Source organism: Opisthorchis viverrini, assembly GCF_000715545.1.
Source record: "Opisthorchis viverrini unplaced genomic scaffold opera_v5_602, whole genome shotgun sequence".
Taxonomy (NCBI): domain Eukaryota; kingdom Metazoa; phylum Platyhelminthes; class Trematoda; order Opisthorchiida; family Opisthorchiidae; genus Opisthorchis; species Opisthorchis viverrini.
Genome location: NW_008752264.1, coordinates 77,879 through 100,698, shown reverse-complemented (window position 1 = coordinate 100,698; position 22,820 = coordinate 77,879). Strand labels below are relative to the sequence as shown.

General features: G+C 45.4%; 2 protein-coding genes across 2 annotated transcripts in view; one reads left to right on the top strand and one right to left on the bottom strand.

The window, feature by feature from the left end:
* Positions 1–22,033, top strand: part of T265_15557 (hypothetical protein) — a gene marked incomplete at both ends in the record, with an annotated part of 68,654 nt that extends 46,621 nt beyond the window's left edge. The window contains 4 exons of the mRNA XM_009178602.1: positions 1,938–2,104; positions 2,388–2,908; positions 5,412–6,065; positions 21,888–22,033. Of these exons, the coding sequence (XP_009176866.1) occupies positions 1,938–2,104; positions 2,388–2,908; positions 5,412–6,065; positions 21,888–22,033 (1,488 nt within the window). The remainder of the gene's footprint in view (positions 1–1,937; positions 2,105–2,387; positions 2,909–5,411; positions 6,066–21,887) is intronic.
* T265_15558 (hypothetical protein) overlaps positions 1–22,820 on the bottom strand; it is a gene marked incomplete at both ends in the record, with an annotated part of 76,293 nt that overhangs the window by 43,109 nt on the left and 10,364 nt on the right. The window contains one exon of the mRNA XM_009178601.1: positions 22,484–22,633. Within this exon, the coding sequence (XP_009176865.1) occupies positions 22,484–22,633 (150 nt within the window). The remainder of the gene's footprint in view (positions 1–22,483; positions 22,634–22,820) is intronic.

The following is a 22,820-nucleotide window of genomic DNA, read 5'->3' as shown; positions in this document are numbered from 1 at the left end:
GACGCTCTTCCGATCATATATATATATACCGAGCGTTTGAACAGAATTCTGGGAAGCGTCAATCTTTTGGCATAGTGACCGACCAAAAGTTGAACCAATGAAAGCAATCGAAGACAGCTTAATTCCGTGTGCACATGAAGTTCAGTGATCCCTGGGTGATGAAAGATCGGATGAATGAACCAACTGCCCCCATGTATAGTTTGGACCACGGAGAAGTTCCAGTCTGGCCAATTTCAGTGAATGGAATATAGTACGTGAACACAAAATGGCACCTTAACAAATTACACATTGATTCTTAGGGTATGCAACGGAAAAAACTTGTTGTAGCTGAACTTTCCAGCTCGAATCACTGAATTAAACATCCCCGAACCCGGTCATTTCAATGGATAATGGGCTACACCGTGTGTATCATCTAAGTTTTTAAGAATCAATGTGTCGTTTCGTAGTTCTAACATTTCCCAACGTACACTTTTTAACTTGGTCATTTGGATGTTAATCTGGAATTATGTTGGAAGGTAGACGCGCGTAACTTAGTGGCATTCCATATGAATATTTTTACCCTATGAGACTTATAAAATATAAGGCAGTCGACAATTTCAGAGCAAATAAGCTAGTCCCAGTAGCCCTGGAATCTTCCAATATTAAGTTATTTTGGAATTACGAACGCGATCACGCCAACAAAGGTGGAGTGTCTGACTTTACCATTGTTCCAAAATCTATAATCTTCCGTTGCACCGCTTATCCTTATCACTGGATTTCCTTCGTGTATTTTGTACATCTCTGGAGCACATATCGATCCACAGTACATTCACTAGGAATAAAGATAAAGTTTACTCTGTGTGCGAGTTAATCGCAATGCTTGTCAGTTGCTCGTGGCCAAATGGTTGTGTTCAAACTACTAGCCGCGAGTTCCAGACTCCCTGGAGTCTCGTGGGATACGCAGCAGTGTGATCCCCAATAAGGTGCTCCTCGGCTTTTCAGCATAGATTGGCTTTACTTACAAGACGAAATCTCCACCAAAAATTTCAGTGGTATGTCAACAATATACACACACGTTGATCGCAGCAACATCCAGTGCCTTTTGTCACTATCCAAGGCTACTGATGCTTCCTACTAAGGGAAATATGAGGCCTCGGTACGACATACGTTTTCAATTGTGCTGGGGTTTTCTACTCACTTGTTCCAGCTTGTTTTGAAGTCCCTTTTATTTGTCCACCTAATGGCTCAGCTTTGTTCGTAGGAAAACGTAGGACAGGAGCCGATTATCGGGGGAGTAAGCTGGAACCAAGTTTTGGCGTGATCGGCCAGTGATCCTTAGTCGAGTTTGATAACTCTCTTCTTAGAGACAACGGGAAAGCTGCTTCATGCGACACAGTAAATGCTCCTCCGACTACGCTAAAACTAGAGGTGCCCATTGGAGAAAGATTTAATATAAAGTCAGGAGAACTCAATACGCTAATTCAGATAGAGTAGATCACCACAGTTAAACCTGGGAAATTGTCAGGAGTCATATTGTGAGATTTTCTAAACTTTCTTATCTTGGAAGAGAAGTACGTACAGGGGGCATTGAGATAGACCTGTTTTTGTCATGGTCAAATTAAACCACTGCGAATCCAAATTAAGTATCTGATGTTATGTACCTAATAATAAATAATAATAATAATCCAGTTATAGCACCCTTTCGGAGCATATTTACCTTGCGAATAGAGGGAACCACCAGTTTGCTGAAGCCTGGACAGGAGCAGTCGAAAAACTAGGGTTGTGTCCGGACCCGTCAGTAGCTTCGACCCTTAACCACTGAGATACCTCGAACTTGAAAGTATTTCCCAGCCATTGCTTCACCCCCTCACTTTTACGGGTAAACGAACGTGTTTATCTATAAGTTACCCAATCCTGTTTAACGAACTTGGTGCCCATACCTAACTCCCTACCGGTAGCATCTTTACTATTTTGAAACGTTTATTTGTCAATGTGATCTACTTACAGCTGATCGACCCCTAATAGTTCAGGTTGCATCCAAAGATCCCTGCGAGTTGTCAGTCGCTACAGAAATGTTGGCTCCCTACTGTGAAGGCATTGACTTGAACTGTGGCTGTCCACAAAAGTAAGCTTACCCAATTTCTAGATTATTTGTTTGTGTGTTGTGTGTCATATCGTTTCTCTGTTTGTGTGTTGCGTGTCGTATCGTTTCTCTGTTAGATGGGATGGAACTGAATCCTGTGGTAATGCCAACATATAATCCCAACATATTTTTCTACGAGTCATCCTCACCATCGACGACAGCACGACATGAGTGTTCAACCCTACTGCTTTGCTGCCGTAGTAGAGCAGCAATTCAGCTGGCCATCTGCCACCTCCAATCCATAAACCTAACCTTCAACAGAAAGGTGGACCGTGAATACGGAGCCGCCTTCAGTCTCAGACGTATCCGAATGCTTTTCTCTACCCAAGCGTCATCGTGCTGCTGGTCCTGATGAACTTCCACCTGCTCTTTTCAAGGGTGGTGGTGGATTCCTCAGCCAGTGCCTGTCTAGCCTGTTTGTGGCTATCTGGGAGAAGGAGACCGTACCAGACAACTGGGGTGAATCGGTAGTGGTGCCCATTTTCAAAAAGGGTACTCGCAGTGAATGCAGCAACCACAGAGATGTTAGTTGGACTTCTGTTGTGACAAGGCTTCCGGCATCATTGATTCTTCGTCGCATTACGGTGGCACGCGAAGTCTTGACTCATGAGAATCAAGCAGGATTTCGACCGAGTAGAGGCTGCGTTGACCACATCTTCACACTCCGTCAGGTGCTGGAGCAACGCCACATGTACAGACGACCCACAATTCTGGTATTCCTTGACTTTAAGGGTGCGTTTGATTCTGTTGATCGATCAGTTCTGTTAACTACACTTGCTCAACTGGGTATGCCCCAGAAGTTCGTAAACATAATCCGATCCCTATATCCACATACTTCTGGGCGGGCAGATGATGTGAGGCGTCTTCAGGTTTTCGACCACCGATGCCTCAGAAGCGTGGCTGGTCGCAGATGGCGCCAGTGTCAACACAGGCGTTGGTGTCTTTGATGATGATGATGATGCTGTAGTAGCCCGTTTTCACTTACCCACCCTGCTGTATGCAGCAAGTAAAATGACCCGGATGATGGTACCATACGACGGCCGATGTGTCATCAGTTTATTTGTATTTGTGCAATTCACAGTTGTACGTGGACTGGGATACTGCCAGGGTAACCACAGCCAGATAGGAGGACGATTGAGATCCTCAAACAAAACTTTTGAGTCAAAAGCCTGACCACGATGCGGCAGTGCTTGGCGGGAAATGCAAGTGCGTTTCAATTTTTGCAGAAAATACATGTTCCAACCCCCAAAATGGAGGACCAGGAGACTGTATTAGCCAGACCTCTAACCAATGACCATGACGGACTCTGCGAGTGTCGCGCCTCACCCCCCCCCAGTGTAGCTCAGTAGGTCGTGGAAGTAAATAAACCTTCGTGACGGTCAATGATTCCTAGAAAGCCTTGAGTACGTAGTTCTAAATTAGCGGTTTTCTCGGTTCAATTGGTCTTATCAGATGGCTTGGTGAACATATGGAAGAAACTTGCATTGAAGTGTTGTTCGCCATTTTCATACTTCAAATGAAATCTATGTCGTAATGTGAGAAGTGGTAGAGATAAAATGTTCACGAAATACACTCATTTGCACACTTAATTTTTAGCAGGATACTCAAGTGAATCACAGAAGGCATCCTATCTGTGATGCCACGTTAGGTCTTGCTAACTGACCTAGGTTTCCGGATGTCTCACATAATCTCGCCGTAAGGAAACTGAGGAGTCGCAGTGGGCGCAATGATTTCTTAAACACCCCGGTTCCTGTGAAGTCGTGTTTGCCAGAATTAGTGTACAGTAACGCGAGAAGCATCGTGCATCCTACTCTTGTTGCCAGTATGTATGAGTTAGTGACTCAGTTATGGTTAAGTAACAGCTGATATCTCAGAACCGACGTTTTTGATCAACATTTTCTGGCTCTGTCGAAAAGACTGACAGATTTTATTTGGAGTGCTGCCATTCTTTTGGCGTAAAGTGCTATTCTGACGCTATCCACTTTAGAGCTTACTGTAAGTCAGGTTTGTGTTGCGATTTTCCGGGAAACAGCGATGCAAGCGCCTATACTTTGTCAACGAAGAACAATATCATCGTCAGTGTACCTAATACCACCGACGGCCTTATGCATACTTCCTAGGAAATCAGCTTTTTCAACGCGTGTTGCTTCAGTGTTTGATGGGTGGACCTCATTTTCAGCCTGATGTGCAATGGATTCTTCGTTGAGGATTTGAGAAACTCCAGTCAGCCTTCCAGAATTTTGATCTCATATCTAGAAGGGACGGCCAGATTCTTACCTATCGTTTAACGAATCAGGATAACTGTCCGTGCTACAGCATCTCGGAGCTCTTATACAACATTCACTCCCGAGTTCACCATCTGCAGCCCACCCGTCACTTCAGCAGATCAAAGTATCTAGTTGATCTATCGCTTCAGAATTATCAATTTTCAGTCCCGTCACTTATTGTTTTCATACGTAATTCAACACTCATTTTGGAGGCATACCATTATATAGTATGAAGCAGCAGTTACATAGTCTCGATAACAATTGTTTCCATACTTTGTAATTTTTCAGCTTGTACGATACCATGGCAATCTTGCTGAAAATTTCGAACGAATGCTTTTTTCTATTGAAATCCTATATTCAAGTCGATTTTTTTTAACGCATCTTGTGGATTAAGTTCCGTGATCCCTTGAGCTATACCTGAAGGTATCCATGTGACACTCAGTCTCATAGCAGGTTGGTCGATGGCTATAGGTCTAACCAACACACTCTCCTGGTTCTCCAGGTTAGGGGCTCGAACATGTGTGACGAACGCCAAACGCCGCTCTCTTTCAGCCGAGATTTTGAGGACCCTGGTCGTCCTCTTGTCTAAGATCGGTCACCCTGGCGGTGTCCGAGCCCGCGTACAACCTTGATCTCTACGACTAAAAATACTATCACGTCATATCAGGTACGGTAGCGAAACATCGGTGTTGAGTGCTGATGTTCTACTGTCATAATGATGATGATGACGATGAGGGATTAAATTAAAAATTACATAAAGTCCTCATTGAAACCTGCGATGCATCACCTCTAATTATACATATAAACCCAGCAGTGACGTCAATCGAACCTTCATCCCGAACCATTGCATGACTGCGCTAAATGACATATATGATGGTTCAACCAAAATATTTGATCAGCTAGTAATCGCCAGGATCGAAACCATGTTAAAGAGTACGTAAGTAATCGGACATTTTCGTGTTATGTTGATCGCTGTACAGTTCACTAGTCCCTTGTTCGTTCTTCAAAGTTGATGTTTGCAGATGTTCCGCATTATTCAGGGACACACGGTCAATACGTTGCTGTTGCGTTCTCTTACTGTGTTCCTCTAACAACGTATAGATGGGCGATGGAGTCCGGTCTTGGATCAGCTCTTTTACGTAAACCAGAGCTTATAGCTGCTTTGGTTCGAGCAGCTAGGACCATTATTCCCCGATGGCGTAGTAGTGCTCTTAAACCAAACTGCTGGAGTACTGGTCACTCCGCACTAGAGGAATGCGAGTGCTCCAATTCCACCCCAAATATGGCCAGACAAGAGGGCCCCTTCTCGGTCAGTGCTAAGCTGCGCATAGTGCCCGTAGAGGTCCGTGCCTGTGGCGACTCCAGTTCCTCTCGGGTAAGTCGGCATGCTTTATTTCGCTGGACCATTAAACTGCCTTACCTTCTTTCTACTCAGCTCAGTGTCACAGTCGAATTGATTAGGCGCCTGGCCGCTATGGGGGTAGACTGGATCACACTACACGCTCGAACTCCTTCTCAACGCAGTAGCGACCCAGCCTCGTGGGATGTGGTTCGAGAAGTCGTGATGAGCTCAGTAAAACATGCGATCACAGGTGACCCCATACCGATCGTGCTGAACGGAGATGTGCGCACGTTTTTAGATGGACAGCGTGCGCATGAACACACTGGGTGCCACGGTAAGCTTAATCCACATAATCCACTACCCATATTTTGTTGATGGACACTGCCGTTTAAACGTTTGGAGCATCATCCCAATTTTGAAAATTTATCATTACTGTTAGTAACACCAAGCTAAAACACTAGTGCCTTAATTTCCTAAAACCAAGTTAGTTCATTTAGGTAAGACCCTAAATTGACTAGAAATATCAGGAAGCAATAATGGCTGGTCTGTCATAGACAGTTATGGTACGATTCCAACGCTCAGTCAGATACCCTGGATAGAAACTGACGGCACAAAGGCCACTCATTCCAGTTCACTGCCTTGTCTTTCAGCGTCCCGGCCAAGCAGTCGTGGTTAATCTTTCAGGGCGTTTCGGTTGTGCAGCTCATGACGTTTTTTGTTCCCTTCGGCCATATCATGCCTCTAGGTTTTCCACTCCGAATCTGGCACAATGGTTTACGGGAGCTCACTCCGCGTTGCGCATGAATAAACCGACGAGGCTGGTACATCTTGGTGCCAGTATACTTTAGCCATGGTTCTGCGACATTGGTCATCGAAGGTCTGGAGATTTTTTAGATCATCCGTTCGCAGGTTTGCAACACTCAAACTGTGGTCTCATACACGCAACTTTTGAGATGCACAGATAGGACAAACGTAATTCTAGCATTTGAGATTTGTGCGCTTACTTTATCCACCACGTTACCGTCAGTTATCAACTCTAGTCCTTCTCCTTTAACTACAGTTGTTCAGAGACTGAGTGCAACGTGATTTCACACGTTGCAAGGTCAGACATCATGCCAAAACGTATGAGGTAACTGTCAGGCATTCAATTGCAATTTGTCTTTTTTCCCCCTTTTGAAAATGAAAATAATGTCTACCATATTCTTGCTCTCAGAGATTTGAACATCAGGCTGTTTAGTCCATTCAGTTTTCCAATTAATTACAAAATTAAACAGAAATAAAGAGTAGGCATCGTTTTCGGAAATTCGTAGTAATTCCCAGTAAACTAATCAGTGCGAATAACAGATTCTGTCAGAGGAATATCTGCAACTTGTCATGTTGCACAAGTCATTGTTTGACCTCCTTTGGCTCGTTTCAACCCTTCGCATGATTGTGCGAAAAGAAACCTTGGAGGACGTTAGTTGACTGACATACGGAGCACGCAGCCAAGCCAGCTCAACCTATGGAGTGTGATCAGTTCACCTATCGAGGGTTAGTTCTTTCGAATACCATTCAATGTACTTCAGCATTGTTGACCCGGTGTTTCCACCAGACTCGGGTAATGCTAGAAGGCATCGATGGTCAAACACGGAAAGTCTTTTGACGTCTTTGGTGCGCAACAGCCAGGTTTCTGATCCGTATAGCGCACCGCAGCATTGTAAACTCGACACTTGACGAACAAACTTATGCCACACCTACGCTACAGGTGAAGCAGGTTCACGAACGTTGCTCCGGACTTCCCGATCTGGATGCCTTTCGGGATGCCACCGCGACTGATACTGACCCAGGTAGACAAACTTGTCAATCGTCTCATCCGCAAGCATGAGACTAGGGTTCAATCCCACGCAGTCTTGCAATAGCTTTTTACACTTTGCATTTGCCAAACGCATGCCGAACCGAGGTATAATTATTAAGATTATTTAATATCGTTTGCATTACCACGGCATCAGACCCAAGAAGAGTGATGGTCCTAAGTACTCGATATCTGTGAGCGGACTGGTTCTTCCATTATCGTACCAATGACGAAGTTGAAGAGGAAAGGTGAAGGAGGGCAGTTCTGCCCGGCATCACTTGATGTGGTTAACTCAGAAGAGGGCTTCCCGTGGACCTTCACACGGCCGCGGGATTTGGTGTACAGCGCCTTAAGGAGGGCGAAGAATTTATGGGGTACATCATTGCTTCACCACCATAGTGCCTGACGGTCCACAGAGTCAAAGGTGGCTCCCAAGTCAAGCAACACAATCACTGTTCGTTGCTGGAAGCAGTCGCTGCTCCATAGTCTGTCGGAGGGTGAAAATTCATCCTCTTGCAGTACAGAACCTAGCTTGGCTTTCGCAGATCTGTCTCTCTACATGTTCAGTCAACCTTCGAAGGATAAGACCTGAGAGCATCTTCGATACCACAGCTACTAGGCTGCTGCCACGGTGGTTTTCACACAGCTTTCACGTACCATTTTTGAAGATAGGAATAACTGTCGACACTCCCCATTCTGCAGGCACTTACTCTTCGTTCCACATCACACGAATAAGCTTTGTTAGATGGATCACCAGAGGTTCTCCGCCTTCTTTGAAGAGGGCTGGATAAAGACCGTACGGTCCTGGTGCCTTTTCACGTTTCAATACGGATATTCCGTACTTTATTCCTTATTCCTTACATTCTACTCGCCCATGTGCATTATCTCCGGAAGCTGTCTCAGGAAGTCAGCGACTGATCCTCGAAGTGTTCGGCCTATCCATCCAGTCGACATTTTTGCGAGTGAATTAATGAGGCACCTTTTTTCATTTATCTTTTTACTGACCGCTGCTTTCCTAGGGCTAGTCGATCGTATCAGTTGATATAGCGCACTGCCTGGGCATTACGTCGTACCTCCGACCACCTCACGTTTCAGCAACTGACCACTGATTGGTTCCTTGACTTCCGAGTGGTGGTTGATTCAGATAATATGAAATCTTTTGTTCACTTATGAAACTCACGGACCTCCAGATGAGCTACTGAATCTCATCAAAATCTACTACCCAGGTACAAAAACCAGCATTCAAGTCTTTGAGCGGAGACAATTTTGGACTCGGGTGTTCGATAATGCTGTCTGCCTTCGTCTTCCCCCAGCAATTTCACGAACGTACAAGTGGGCGGGTTATGAACGTGGACTACACTGACGATATCGTTGTCCTAAGCAATGATCTAACAAAGACGCAACCTATCGCCGATCTTATTGGCCACTATGCCCCATTGTTGGAACCCGCAACAAATGCTGAAAACATGGAAACTCTTGACCACAAACATTGACGTTCACTCCAGCCTAATCAAGACTAAGTACCTGGGCTACATTGTTCTCCCGAATGATCAAGCATGTTCAAAAATACAACATTCGCAAGACAATGCGAATTTCACGAATTACTCGTGGAAGTGGTTTGCACGTTTCTGTGGAGATCTGATCTTACACGTTGTCAGTCACTTAATCCGGCCATTCTGTCGAAGATTTCCTGCTACCTCATCATGGAAAACAACTTGTCCTGAAGCACATCAAAATGTCCCTCCTATACTTCAATAGGTAATCCTAACTGTGTGGCCTCTGATCGTCCCATTCAGTCGCATTCCGACATCTAGGGACATATCGCAGCTTTATAACATTCAACCACCTGTATCATCAGGCCTGAAAGCTAAACTAGCAGACCCTTTTGTAGGTGTTCGAACCGCTGTTAAAAGTGCCGATGAGGATAGTGTATTGGCCATGTATCTGTCCCAGATAGTAAGTCGATGGTCGCCCGCCTCAGTGAGCGAGTGTGCACGAACGAAGACCTGGAACCGCGAAAGCTTGGAAGATTCGGTTCGGCGGTAGAGCTAATTGCAGGGCTTTTTTCATCCAGCCGTATGATCCACTGGCCTGGCGAAGAACTATGGAGAGCCTTACAGGCTTAATGAGATGAGTAGGCAACAACTGCTTCCAAAGTGAAAACCTGGGAACAAATGATTTTGTCCCTAACTGATATGGTTCAGTCACGCAGCTATACGTGATCCTGCATCAAAGCAGTCGCATTCAATAGGCAGCTGTGCCATTACAAACGAATGCAGACAAACAGACGTAAACATCATTGAGCTGATTATTTCACTACCTTCAAGGCGTCGTTGTTTTTCACTCATTTTCCTTATCTCTCTTGGGCGAACCTATAGCAACTGGAACCATCAGACACGGTTTAAAACCGAAAGGCCTAAATGAATCGAAATTCAGCCTATTGAGTGTTGTCTTTGTTTTTTATGATGACTGAGGAAGACTTTCCTCTGCAGACAAACAGACGTAAACATCATTGAGCTGATTATTTCACTACCTTCAAGGCGTCGTTGTTTTTCACTCATTTTCCTTATCTCTCTTGGGCGAACCTATAGCAACTGGAACCATCAGACACGGTTTAAAACCGAAAGGCCTAAATGAATCGAAATTCAGCCTATTGAGTGTTGTCTTTGTTTTTTATGATGACTGAGGAAGACGCGCTTTCCTCTGGAATCGGCGATATTCATCATTCGAGCGCGACAACGAAGAGTAGGCTTTTACTCGTGGCAATGGATGGCATGAGTAAGTGAACACAAATCAATTATCAAGGTTATTCGAAACATGCTAAACACCTTGCATAAGGAAATCCACAGCTCACTCGTATACGACGGACCGTTTGTTCTTCGCGGTCCAAGGGAGCTGAAACCTCATTTCACTGGAGAGCAAGCCCAGGCCATGCTATACCAGCTAATGGCTGTCATTCTGTGGTGATGTATATGTGCACCCGACTACCTAGACTGTCCTCCAAGCATGAGAACTTACTCGGTGTCAGACATTTTGGTAAGTTCGTAGCTTACCGTCGTTCGATTAATCTGAATACGCTTACACGTCAACGTTCCTTAAGCACGGACCGAAATATGGGCCACTGAACCACCAATATTCCGTGTGATCAGGATAGCCCGATAAACCATTGCAACTATACCGAGTGTGACCATCCGTGTTCGAACAGCCCATATAAAGTATACAGCGATCGAGAGTGCATCAATGGTCGTAATTTTTCTGACAGTTTATGAAACACTAAATCGATTTGGCCCACTATCACTTCTCTCGGTAAGGTCATTTGCGGTCTCATCTATTCTGGAGTCTGTTCAATCGTTTTTTTAAGGTGTTGGGCGGAACATTATATCCAAATTGCATTATCGCTCACAATTGGGCGCAGCAACGGCCAATTGTCCCAACTCGCATGCGATGGCCAGAAGACGGGGCCGGCCGGTCCAATATCAAGTCTGGCTCTGATTGGACCCGACAGTGAATAATATTCCAGTGTCCGCTGAATGCCGGTTGCCAGTGCTGCGTCCAAAGTCTTACCGTTATATACACTCCAGATAGGAAACGTACATAGGTTTTTTGACTTGTTTCGGAGTTCTAAATACACCCACTATACATTTGGTGGTTGTTCTGTAGAAAATGCTAGTCTGTGAGAATCAGTCAAAGTGAAATAGGTGTAAGCGCTAATGTTCGATTCGAAATATAAGACCCGTCACCAATGAACGTGGATTCAATCGAGGTTGCTTGGTACTCAGCTTTCTCCGTTTTCGGTATTTACTACCTACGATTAATCTAAATTGACATTTCCGGTTGTCATTGCTCGCTATTTTCCTTTTCAGGTGTGATGGCTGCTCGTGGACTGTTATCGGAGCCGAGGTTGTTTAATTGTACAACAGACTTTACTTCTCTGTGTGAACTTCGTGGGCTATTAAACCGTTGGATCTACCTATCTGCACGTTATGCGGGGGGAACTTTCTTCAAAAGCATTCATCAACAGGCTTACTGGATGCTGGAACACCATTTGGACCGAACACGGCGGCTTATCTTCCACAGCGTGAACAGTTTCCCTGGTCTGGTCGATTGGTTGGAGGATCACTGGACTAGTCTGGGGTTACCAGATGAACCCATGTTAATGCACGGAACATTTTGATTTAAAGTATATACTTTTGTACACAACGTTCAGCTTATGAGCCATATCGACTTTATAGATTTGGGACTTTTTGCAGGCCTTCAGTTCTGGTTGTGGCGCTGGTCAAACAGCTTCACAGACTACTTCTGGGTCACTGTCACGTGATTCTCAAGGTAAAAATGTCTATTTTATTTGTGCCAGTGGATTCGGATCATCCATTTTAATCACCTGTGAGCTTAGGCTCGACAGGTATTATACGAAAAGTCCATTGGCACCTCCATGTTGTAGTGCAGCTAATTTTTCAAACAGAACATTCTGAAAGCTCAAAGAGAGGTAGAGTTGCGGGAGACTGATCAGTATTAAGTCAAATTTCTCTTTGAATTTTGTGCTATGCGGACTTACAGCTATGTACATCCTCATAAACAAGTAGCTAAAACCGGAATGGCACAGGATTATTCTATACGCTTGGCCACCAACCATTGAAACAATGGATAAGAACTGTCAGATCACACCCGTCAACGTACGAATAAATAGATACTATACCTTACCAATATTGGCAGTTAAATCTTCAGTCTAAACGCATTGCTAATAGTAGACGCCTTTCGTAACCTTGCGCTGCCCACCAGTTGTTTTTTCAGTAGTGCTGGATTTAGACGCAGTGGCGCCCTTGTTCCCCTACTGCTAAGCAGCCTTGGAGTGAAATTGGCCACATCGCCACCAGCTACCGATGGCGCCGTTCAGTGCTTGATTGCCGCTAGTTTTAGACATACTGGTTGATCTAACTCACACCCTTCCTCGATCCAGATCTCTAGAATTTCCCGGAAAACAGAAAGAGCTCCCACATAGCGGCAGAAAAGCTCTACGAGCCACAGACTTGTGAAGAAATATCAAAACTTATCATGCGTTGCATTACAAGAGGTCTCATTGGCGGGTAGTGACCATAAGTGATGAAGTTAACCATAGCTCTATATCACACTGGGTACTCTACTTTGTTGTTTCCGAACACTTACATGGAGTCCGCTAGGTCTCAGAAGTCACTATCACTGCTTGGTGTGAAGTGGTCTATCCCTCCGGGCTCAGAGTGCACTTTGGCTAGACGATCGATTAGACGACAGCTCAAATTGAGTCAGAGAAGCGTCGTGAGACCAGAAAGTTATCATCATCATTATGGACAGCATGACATCACTGTTCAAGCTGAGAACAGATTGTTCGAAAAATAGAGGGAACCAGTGTGTTTGGGAATACGCGAAAGCTGTTCCAGCTCATTCGCAAGACAGGGCCTTCCGTAACTGAGTTAATCAAAGATAGTATTTGAAATCTAAGGTATAACAAAGACCAGCGTCTAGATCACTGGGCAGAATATTTTCAGCAATTTAGTTGTCCATTTCCACTTATAACTATACCTTTCATTCGACCGGCTCACTTCGTGCCACCGTCTGAGTTTAGACCCGGCATCCATTTCCGATGTACTAATACGTCTTGAAACGCCATTGGGCTCTTGGGCCGAATGAGCTCGACCTGTCTTCAAAAAAGCTACTCGAAGTCACTATTTCTACCATTGGGATATAAGTTTCATTCCCACATGAACATCTCTAGTAGCTTCTTTTATGTTGCATTGTAACATCTGCACGAGATGCCAGTCCGCCGGCATCGAGCAGATTTTCGACCTGGTAGGGTTTGGGTCGAGTAACAGAGCAGCGTCACAACCGACAGCGTATTCGACTCTATGGATAGGTTGGTTGTTCTTAATATTATTCACCGAAAGGGGATGTCCTTGAAGTTCGCGAACATTCTCCGTGCCCTGCACTTCCATACATCCGATCAGGTTAGTATGTATAATGAATTGCCGTAAAGCTTGCTCAAAGACAGTGAAGTTTGTCAGGGTTTTCGTCCTATTTTTGCTTGATCACCGACGTTATCACCAAGTACATACTACGAGCGGCCACGAATGTAGACAGAGAATTCGCGCCTGGAGGGCGAATAGTCTTGTTTGGCGATTACTTGTTCATGCAAATTTCTCCAAACAGGATTGCGGAGGTAGGCCAATGCACCTTCAGAGCGGAAGTTCAAGCTTTTCCATTCTCTTCACCCTCTCAGCACCAGAATGAAGAACGTAAATTTATTCGGCTGTTCAGGTGTCACGTGGTTATCCCAAGGCAGAGGAGTTAATTCGGTGATAATCAGCACTCGGACGGCGTTCATCTTGTGTTATTTAAGATGACATAAATAGATTTCGCCAAACTAAAGGGTCATGTACGTAAGGCAACGGTAGGAGCGGTCTTACCTTGTGGGTGAAACGACTCCTATCCGAGAACTCTGGAGGTGTCCGCCCAAGAGGGCATTGTTTTTAATTCCAGGCAATTCTTAGCGAGAGATTCATAGGGACAGTCCACAATATGGTGATGTGAGGAATCAAACTGAGCTCTGTGAGATACCCTCGCCTTCATAGATCGGACACACGTGATCCTCACTGTACGTGGCTGGAACCACGCAACCGATTGCAGTGCCGTGCACGCTGTCACTTCCTGGCGGAACTGTCTAGTGAAGTTCGCTGATCGTTTTGTGGCGGCCTATGTCGAGCGATATCCACCAAGGACGCTGGGTCAATTCTACTGATGGTGTTTGAATCCGACGGATGGTCGGATGTGGTTATTTCAGGGCTAAATGCAGGTGTAGGCACTTTTTCCTTGGTCCTTAAGCAGACAGGATTTCCCCGCACAATATCCCTCTCTTTCGCTTTTATTTCTACTCGTTATTAGGGCTTTCTTTCGTCATGTTTGTATGGTCGTTAAGGGCTAGTATACGTTACTGGAGTACCGCCGTCAATGATGATGATGATGAATCAAGTGTTTCCATGGTTCTAGTACATGTAGAAGCATCTCCAGTAGCAGCAGGTTAGGCAGGGTGACACCGAAACAGGCAGAAGGACTTTTCACCACATTACCGTGAACCATTGTGACCTACTCGTCATGAAGAGACTGGACCTTACCGTGGTGTGACGGTTTGCGCACCTCAGCGATCCATTGAGCTATACTGGAGAGTGTCCCGCGACGCTCACAGAGTCTCTCATACCAGGTTGGTCAGTGGTTAGAGGTTTGACGAACACAGTCTCCTGGCCCTCCAGGTTGGGGGTTGGAACATGTGGCGACTTGTTCCGTAGAAATGGTAATGCATTTGCATTTCCCGCGAGACACCGCTGCCTTGCGGTTAGACTTTTGAGCCAAAGGCTTTGGTTGAGGACCCTAATCGTCCTCCTGTCTAGGTGTGGGCGCCCTGGCAGTATCCCAGCCCACGTACAACCATGAATTGCACATACACAAATAAACTCATGCCTACGGCAGTGAAGCATCGGTGTTGAACACTGATGTCATGCTGTCGATGGTGATGATGATGATGATAACTCGTCACAACCAGTAGGTTTACCCAGCACCCGTGAAGTAGTAAAAAAAAATAGACATACTATTTCACAAACAGATGTCTGAGTTGTTGTCACTCTTACTCTACGGTGCCTGATACATCAGATCCTTTAGTGTATTTGGTGATTCCATTACCAATCGGCTGTTCGAAAGAATTAGGTTTAATTTCCCTCGAACTTTACTTCTTTACTTTATTTCTTCACTTCTTATCGTCAAGCTCTCAGAGCCAAACACCAATGTCACAAATCATGCTGTCTGTGACGCACAGCAAACGTCTTACTTATCGTGCTGTTCATCTTTTAAACGCTTCGGGTTGGTAATGTGTTGGAATATTGATAGCCCGGGTGTATTAGTTGGTTATTGATCAGGCGGCTGTTGATCTGTTCGCCGAGCTTGGTAATTGATTTGCAAACGTTTCGTCATCATTCGAGGAGACATCTTCAGTGCGCTGTTGGTTGGGTAGTTCCTCTCTTCGTGCCTGCGTTCATATAGTTTACAAAGAGTAGCCTTTGCGCTGTAACCTGGATTCTGGTTGGTCCGGTCTTAATCTGTGTTGAGTTGTGGTCTGTATTTCTTGCTTCCTACACCTGCTGAAATAGCCGTCCATTGTTGTCTCTTTCAGTTGGCCCGTTCTTGATCTGTATTGCGTCGTGGTCCGCTTCTCTGTTGGTTCCTACCTCCTATTTTCAGTAGTTTGCTGTTCTATTGATTTTTTTGAGTCCTTGTTCGGCCTCGGGTTTTGTGGTTCTGGATTTCCTTTGTCCTCAGAGGCATGTGGGCAGGATCAATCTCAATGCGCCGATCGATTGCTCCATCAGTGGAGTACCACGCATCCATGTACTCGCGTTCTTTCTTTGTTCTTGCCTGGCCCAGTATTCTGAAGTTATTCCAATCGAAATTGTGTCCTTCTCCATCTTCGTGTGCAGAGATGAGAGGGAGTTGGTCGTGCCTCTTGGTGGCGAACTTGTGTTCGTTGATTCTGGTTGACAGTTTCCTCCCTGTTTGTCCCATGTAGTGTTTTCCACAATCGTTGCATTGAATTTTGTAGATTACATTTGTCTTTTCCATCGCATTAAGTGTCCCCTTTGGTTTTGATAGTACTATTCATCGCGTGTCAGTCGGTCTGTGGGCAACTTTTATCGCATGTTGACGTAGTATCCTGGCGGTCATCTCCGGAAACACAAACAAAACAATCACATTACCATATGTCAAAAACATTTCATAGTACGATGCGCTTATATTTTACGAAGTGACAGCATATTGAGAATACCTGGTTAAGGCAGCAGTGTCCGACGAAGGAAGCTGAAGCAGTACGTCCAACAAGTTGAGGCGATCAGGTTTGCGAAGAGCATGTTAGGGGGCTCGTAACCGAATATAACGCAGTCCACATGGTATTCGCTCAAAACTCCCCAAAGAACAAGTGCAACCAACATTCAAATCATTGCTGACGACGTCAATATCGAATTTAAGATCAGTTCAGTTTCCACAATATCCCAAATCGCGGAATTAACGCACACCACGCAACTGAAATACAAAGATAAAAATAATCTTTCAGCTGCAACACCCCTCCGGCGCCTAGCTTCCTCTCCACCAGGTAGCATGAGAGCTGGGATACTTCCGGTTGCCAAAAACTAGACAGAAGTCGAGATACTGAGGTTGGGTTCGAACCACGGACCTTCCTGACAGTAAGGTCGCCCCTTAACCACAGCTGTTTCAAGCTAATGAATGTAGTTGTTCGACCGAAATCTGAAGAATGCACACGGCGGAAACTACTCGCTCGTGTCTATCGGGTATCGTCTGCTTCACTCACAAAGTTGCAGAATGTGGATGGTTCGGAGATAGCTTGATTTTACTTTGTTCGGCTAGGATATTTCGCAATCCAATCACTAACCTCAACAAAAAACGTTTGTTGCAATCCGATTATCGTATTCCTGTAACTGAAAGGCTGACTTGACGGAACGCCACTTATGAGGTTGCTGAAAACTCTTCGGCAGCCCGCGACCGGTTTCGTCCTTCTTTGGGCTCATCAGGTAGGCACAACCCTTGAGTTCTTTAGCAACCGAAAGAAGACAGCCTTTGTGCTGTGAATTTGGTTGAAGAACGTTATAAACGAGATTCACCTGAAATCAGTCGAGTTTCCATCATCATCATCATTGTCAGCTGCCGCAGTTTCGTTCACCGATGATTTGGGAGGGGGGTAGGTAGCTGCTCATTGCACGCGCGAGCTGGTAAATTGGTGCATTGGTGCACTGTCAGTGGGCTGTCAAGTGGGATGGTTGGAAAAGGAGCTATGCATTGAAGGCAATAGCTTGGATGCACGAGCGCCATTGAGGGCGCGACTGGGCCATGTCTGATAATGTCTCTAGCCATTGAGGTGGCCAATCTCGGGGTCCCCATCCAGGAAGACGGCAGTGACCAGCGCAGCTGAGTTCGCTGGTAATGGCTTTCACACTTTGCTGCCAAGCCATTGTTTGGCCGCCTCTGGCTCTCTTCCACCCTTCACATGGTTAACCGAAAAGAGCCCTTCGAGGAAGTCGGTCGACTGGCATACGCAACACGTGGCCAAGCCAGCGCAACCTGTGCAGTGTGATCAGTTCATCTATCGAGGGTGAGTTATTTCCCCCGAATACCATTTGACGTACTTCAGCATTGCTGATCCGGTGTTCCCACCAGATTCGGGCAATGCTCCGAAGACATCGATGGTCAAATACTGAAAGTCTTTTGACGTCCTCGGTGCGCAGCGGCCAGGTTTCTGATTCATATAGTAATATGGAGCGCACCGCAGCATTGTAAACTCGACTCCTGACAGAAAAGCTGATGTCACGCCTACACCACAGGTGACGTAGGTTTGCGGAAGCTGCTCTGGCCTTCCCAATCCGGATGGAAATATCACCTTTCGCGAGACCACCGGGACTGATACAGCTGCCCAGGTAAACAAATTTGTCTAATACCTCAATCGGTTCATCCGCAAGCAGGAGGCTAGGGTTCGAGCCCACCCGTTAATACCAAATCAGTATGACGCAACAAACCTACGTTCTTGTTTGATTTTCACCAAATCCTCTTTACCGACAAGTGCATAATCTCTGTTTTATTTAGAGCGCTTGATAAATATCATCCACTTCTCGTTGTACAATCATCGACAGTCTCTCGGTCGCAGCAGAAAACCTACAGAGAGTAAGTCACAAACCTTTTGTTCTTTTGAGCTAATCCAGGTTAATATGCAGCTAAGCTACAGATTCATCTTCGCGGATCCTTTCGCTTCAGCTTTGTAATGTCTTCAACCTACCTCAATCGGTCGCCTCTCTAATCAGATATTCTCCCTTTGAATGGTAGTATTCATTTAGAGGCTTCTAGATTCGTCGAAATACTCGTGTTATGCTGTACACTTCCTGTTATTCACGGAGAATACAATATCTACAAATTGCACCGCCCCCCGGCTTATCTCAGGTTTTCGTCATCCCGATTTGTTCATTTACTCGGTTTCGCTCTAAAAAAAAGTTGATTCGACAACCGCTTTAGACATCCTGAACAACTAAGGAAGGAAAAGCGTGCTCATTAGTCTGAAGTGCTTGCTTCAACCAATGAGCCCACTACGCGAAAATGAAAGAATATACGTGATGTAGTGTTTGCTTGAAGTTTCCAGCTGCTTCGTCAGGATTCCGAGACTACACAAGTGCATCAACTTCGTGTGTGGGAGAAGTCAGAGTGCCAGTCCTTAATGTCTGAATTTAGAAGGATGTCGCCATCGTTTTGAGCCCACTTATCCTACAAGATGACAACATCCACTCAATATAGTTTTGTCCCCCCTGAAGAAACCATTAGGAGGACCAACCAAAACTTATCGATTCTGAGAAGTGGTATCCCGTGCTAGTATAAAAACAAGGGAAAACCATTAAGCATAATCAAAATACGATGCTAAACCGTTTAGCCTCATGTCTTGCCGTTTATATTTGAGATATAAAATTCGCAATTTCCCAGTTTTCTTAAGCGCGAGCCGCATCAGTTAATCCGATGGATCTAATTGAGACGAAGAATTGCCCATCAGATGCTCGATCGCCGTGACCGCAGATTACAACCGATTACCATGCACTACAGCATAAAAACATATGGCTTGCGATATTTCAGTCCTATGGGCGTAGAGCACCGCAGGTTGCTGAGCTAATTTGGACATCTGAGGGGTCAGGATACTGAGTATGGCTGTGACTTTCACTCATTTATCTACGTACCCAACCCATGAACTCGCATACAACGGGCGCTTGGTTTGTGTGGCTGTCTACCAAGCCCGAAACGGACAGCCGTTAGAATATACATATGTGGTTGCATTTCACACAAACCGGACATGTTCTTTGCTGAGGGTTTTTGACTGAGCATTAGCCTCTTCAAGATCTCACAATTCAACAGAATATCCGAAGAGCGGATTAACGGAGGGTGGGATGGTCTCTCCAGACAGGTTATGTCTTATCAAGATATTCACCGACATCGTGCCGACGGTTCCTTTCTTCGGGACAAATCGACGTCCATCAGATGTCCTGCCTTACCTTGTTTGCTTCATTGTTTTGTTCCTCAGCAAAGGTAACTATGTAGTGAAGTGTACTTTCTTCCATACACTGTCCGTACTTCTTACCGCGCACAAACAAACCTTTCTGTTGAGTTCTCCGCATTCCCGTTGAGATGACCCGTTACTACTATAGCTAGAGCTGAGAAGGCTAACCACTACTACTTCTGACTTATGTTGGACTGCACATACTGAGATGGTCCTTTCTACAGGGAAGTTGTACCATTTTCTGGCGTAGACTTCGTTCTGTTTGGGAAACTTTCGGCAAAATTCTTTCTTTCGCCCCTTCGTTCGGCCCACTCACGGATCAGTCAGGCAGTCAGACGAATAATACCGTAAAGCATGTTTAGATCTGTACTACTCTCGAGAAAAGTCGTTATTCCGTTTTCAGTTCGCCATCTCACCAGGAGTGAAACGGCCACGGCTAGATTTGAGGCGCTTCGCCTTAGTATAGTCTGTTTTCTTCAGTTCTGAGCATATTTTTTGCGTGCAGTCCTTTCTTTGTATCTCCCGATGGTTTAAGAACTTAGGGTACATCACAGTCGTATAAAATTTCATTCTCCTGTTTCTCTCAGCACATTCCCCTCCCGCATAATTTTATCAACCCAGCTTGGCAGCATCGTGTGGCCGGAAACAACCGCAATTCACTCATTTCGGGGTACACCTCTGGACTCCGACCAGGGCATCGTGAGGCCACGCCTATCTATCCGCTTCCCCTCTTAAAAGCGCCGGTTGATACAAAGGAACTGAGTTTATCACCTGTAAAACGTCTCTGTAGCTCAACATTACCGAGTTGAGTTGGCTGAGGAGCTCTCAGAACTCGGTGGACACAAAGATGATTTGGATGACGACTGAGAAAAGGTGAAGGCCATGAACAGAGCCCTTGTCACCATCTGTCTGAGGAAGCTCGCACACCCCAATGAACACTGGCTCCCATCACGATCAGCAGCTGTTTGAAGCCAGGAAAACTATATCAGCAAATAACGACTGAGGTGGCGCCAGCCATTCCCTCAAACGCCGAATGAAGGATTGACAAAGTGCGCTGAACCGGAAAGCCCAGGAAATGGATATAGCTCCCACAACAGGGAACAAGCGCACCCTGTTCTGGATAATCCGGTCGACTTGACAAACTGCCAACATCGGCGAACAGGACGATATCTGAATCGAACGATTATTTTGATTTATTTGCTACCACCCACGACTGGGGTTTGTCAAATCCCCTTCAGATTATCTACATGTTTCCCTCTTCCCTCGCTATTTGACCTCCAGAAACTCTATCCATCGGCTGTGGACTCATCCAGCACTCCCCAAGTTGTTCTTTTCCTGGTTTTCCACTTTTTAAACTATTTATTCGGGCTGCCTCATGTGGCTGTGGCATGGATCCCCAAAAATTCCATTTTCTACTCCCCGAAAATTCTTTTCCCCTCTCCATTGCTTCCGATCTACAAATCTCGCATTTGTTGCACCATCGATTATCGTTATGATGACTTCTACCTACCCGTCGATTCTGGAAAAAGTGCGACAGAAAGTTTTCCACCTCATTTTCGTTGCACCCTGACCGATGACTAACCCTTCTTACCTTCGGAACACAGCATTTTTTTTTCATTAGTCAGTCCCTACTACCGCCGCTGTTATCCTGAACCCTCAACTGCTAAGGATATTAGTTGATACAACTGGCCTTCTCACTTTCAGTTACCTCTACCAGGTGAAAATCCCCTACTCTTACTTTCGTTTTCCGCCAGAACCACACAGTTCTGAAGCACCCTCGTGCTGTCTTTCTGGCTTCTTACATCTGTTCATTGAAAATGGCTGAATCCTAAATTTTTCCAGGTTAAACCTATGATTACTCGCTTGCCAAGTATTTTGAATGTTTTGGTAAATTTGTGTGAATGTTGTTTTCATGATCCTCGCACGTGGTGTACACTAGGAGGGTGCGAACAAACACGTGGCGCCTGCACTTACCCGATCAATGGATCTAAAAAACAAACCGTTCAGCTATAGCACCGTTTCGGTGTCTAACTGCCATACCACCCGAAAGAAGCACAAGGGCTTGGATACCGCCAGGTTGCCCGAATCTAGCAGGGGAAGTCGAGAGGTAGGGTCAGGTTCGAACCACGGACCTTTCGGTCAATAAATTCGCGCTCTAACCACTGAGCTATCTGGCTCCTGATCGATAAATAGCCGCAAAAAATAATCTCTAGGAGATGTATCCCTCGGCTCTACAGTCAAGCAACTGGAGGACGGATCCGAGGCCGGAAAACGGATAGCGCCAACAGAATCTAAGTGGTCACACGTTACCTACTTTGAATTTGACGTGGTTACTGTCGTTCACTGTGAAAGTCGATAGGTACGCGCAATTCAAGATGACTCGTCAATACCAACAGCAAAATGGAACGCGACCTAAAGTAAAAGGTGCAAAGCCTACAAGATGTCCTTGAAAAAAGGAAGGACATCGAAGCTTTCTTCACACCAAAGATCAAAGAAACTAGAAGGCGTCTCAACCCGATATTTCAATAGGCCGACTCGTCCACAAGTAAGAGGTAGCAGACTGTAAAAGCAAAGCGTACTAAGAACTGCACCGTATATTGAACGAATACAGTTGAATGGCTCGTGGCTCGAAGGATCTAAGTTCGGAAACTAACATAATGACCACTAGTCGTCAGACAGCTTAATCGGTTTGCCATTTTTATCAACGGTCTTCAAGACACCTGACTGAAGGAGACATTCCCATTCTGCCTGAGGATCATAATGTCTGAAAGTCGGGGATATAGTAACTCCAACAAGAAGACTGTCTTACCTGGCGAATGCCTTGAAGGGCTTTCTTCTAAAGTAGCTGTGATAACTGACGGTGACGTAGGTGAGCATTGCTGCCCCAATTATGCCAATAATGACACCTTTAGCAGCGATCGGCCCACGAAAATGACGTAACTTCGATGGATCCATTGGTCTGGAAATACAGAGGAAAACTGTTGGTAGACACCACATATTCATTAGCAATTCCATCATCAACATAGGCGGCAAAACACCAGTAGTGAGAACTGGTGCTTAACTGCCATATTAGATAATGAAAAAAGATGTGGTGGGGAATTAACCCGAAAAGTCATAGTCCTTAGGTAGAACGTTTATGCCCGTCA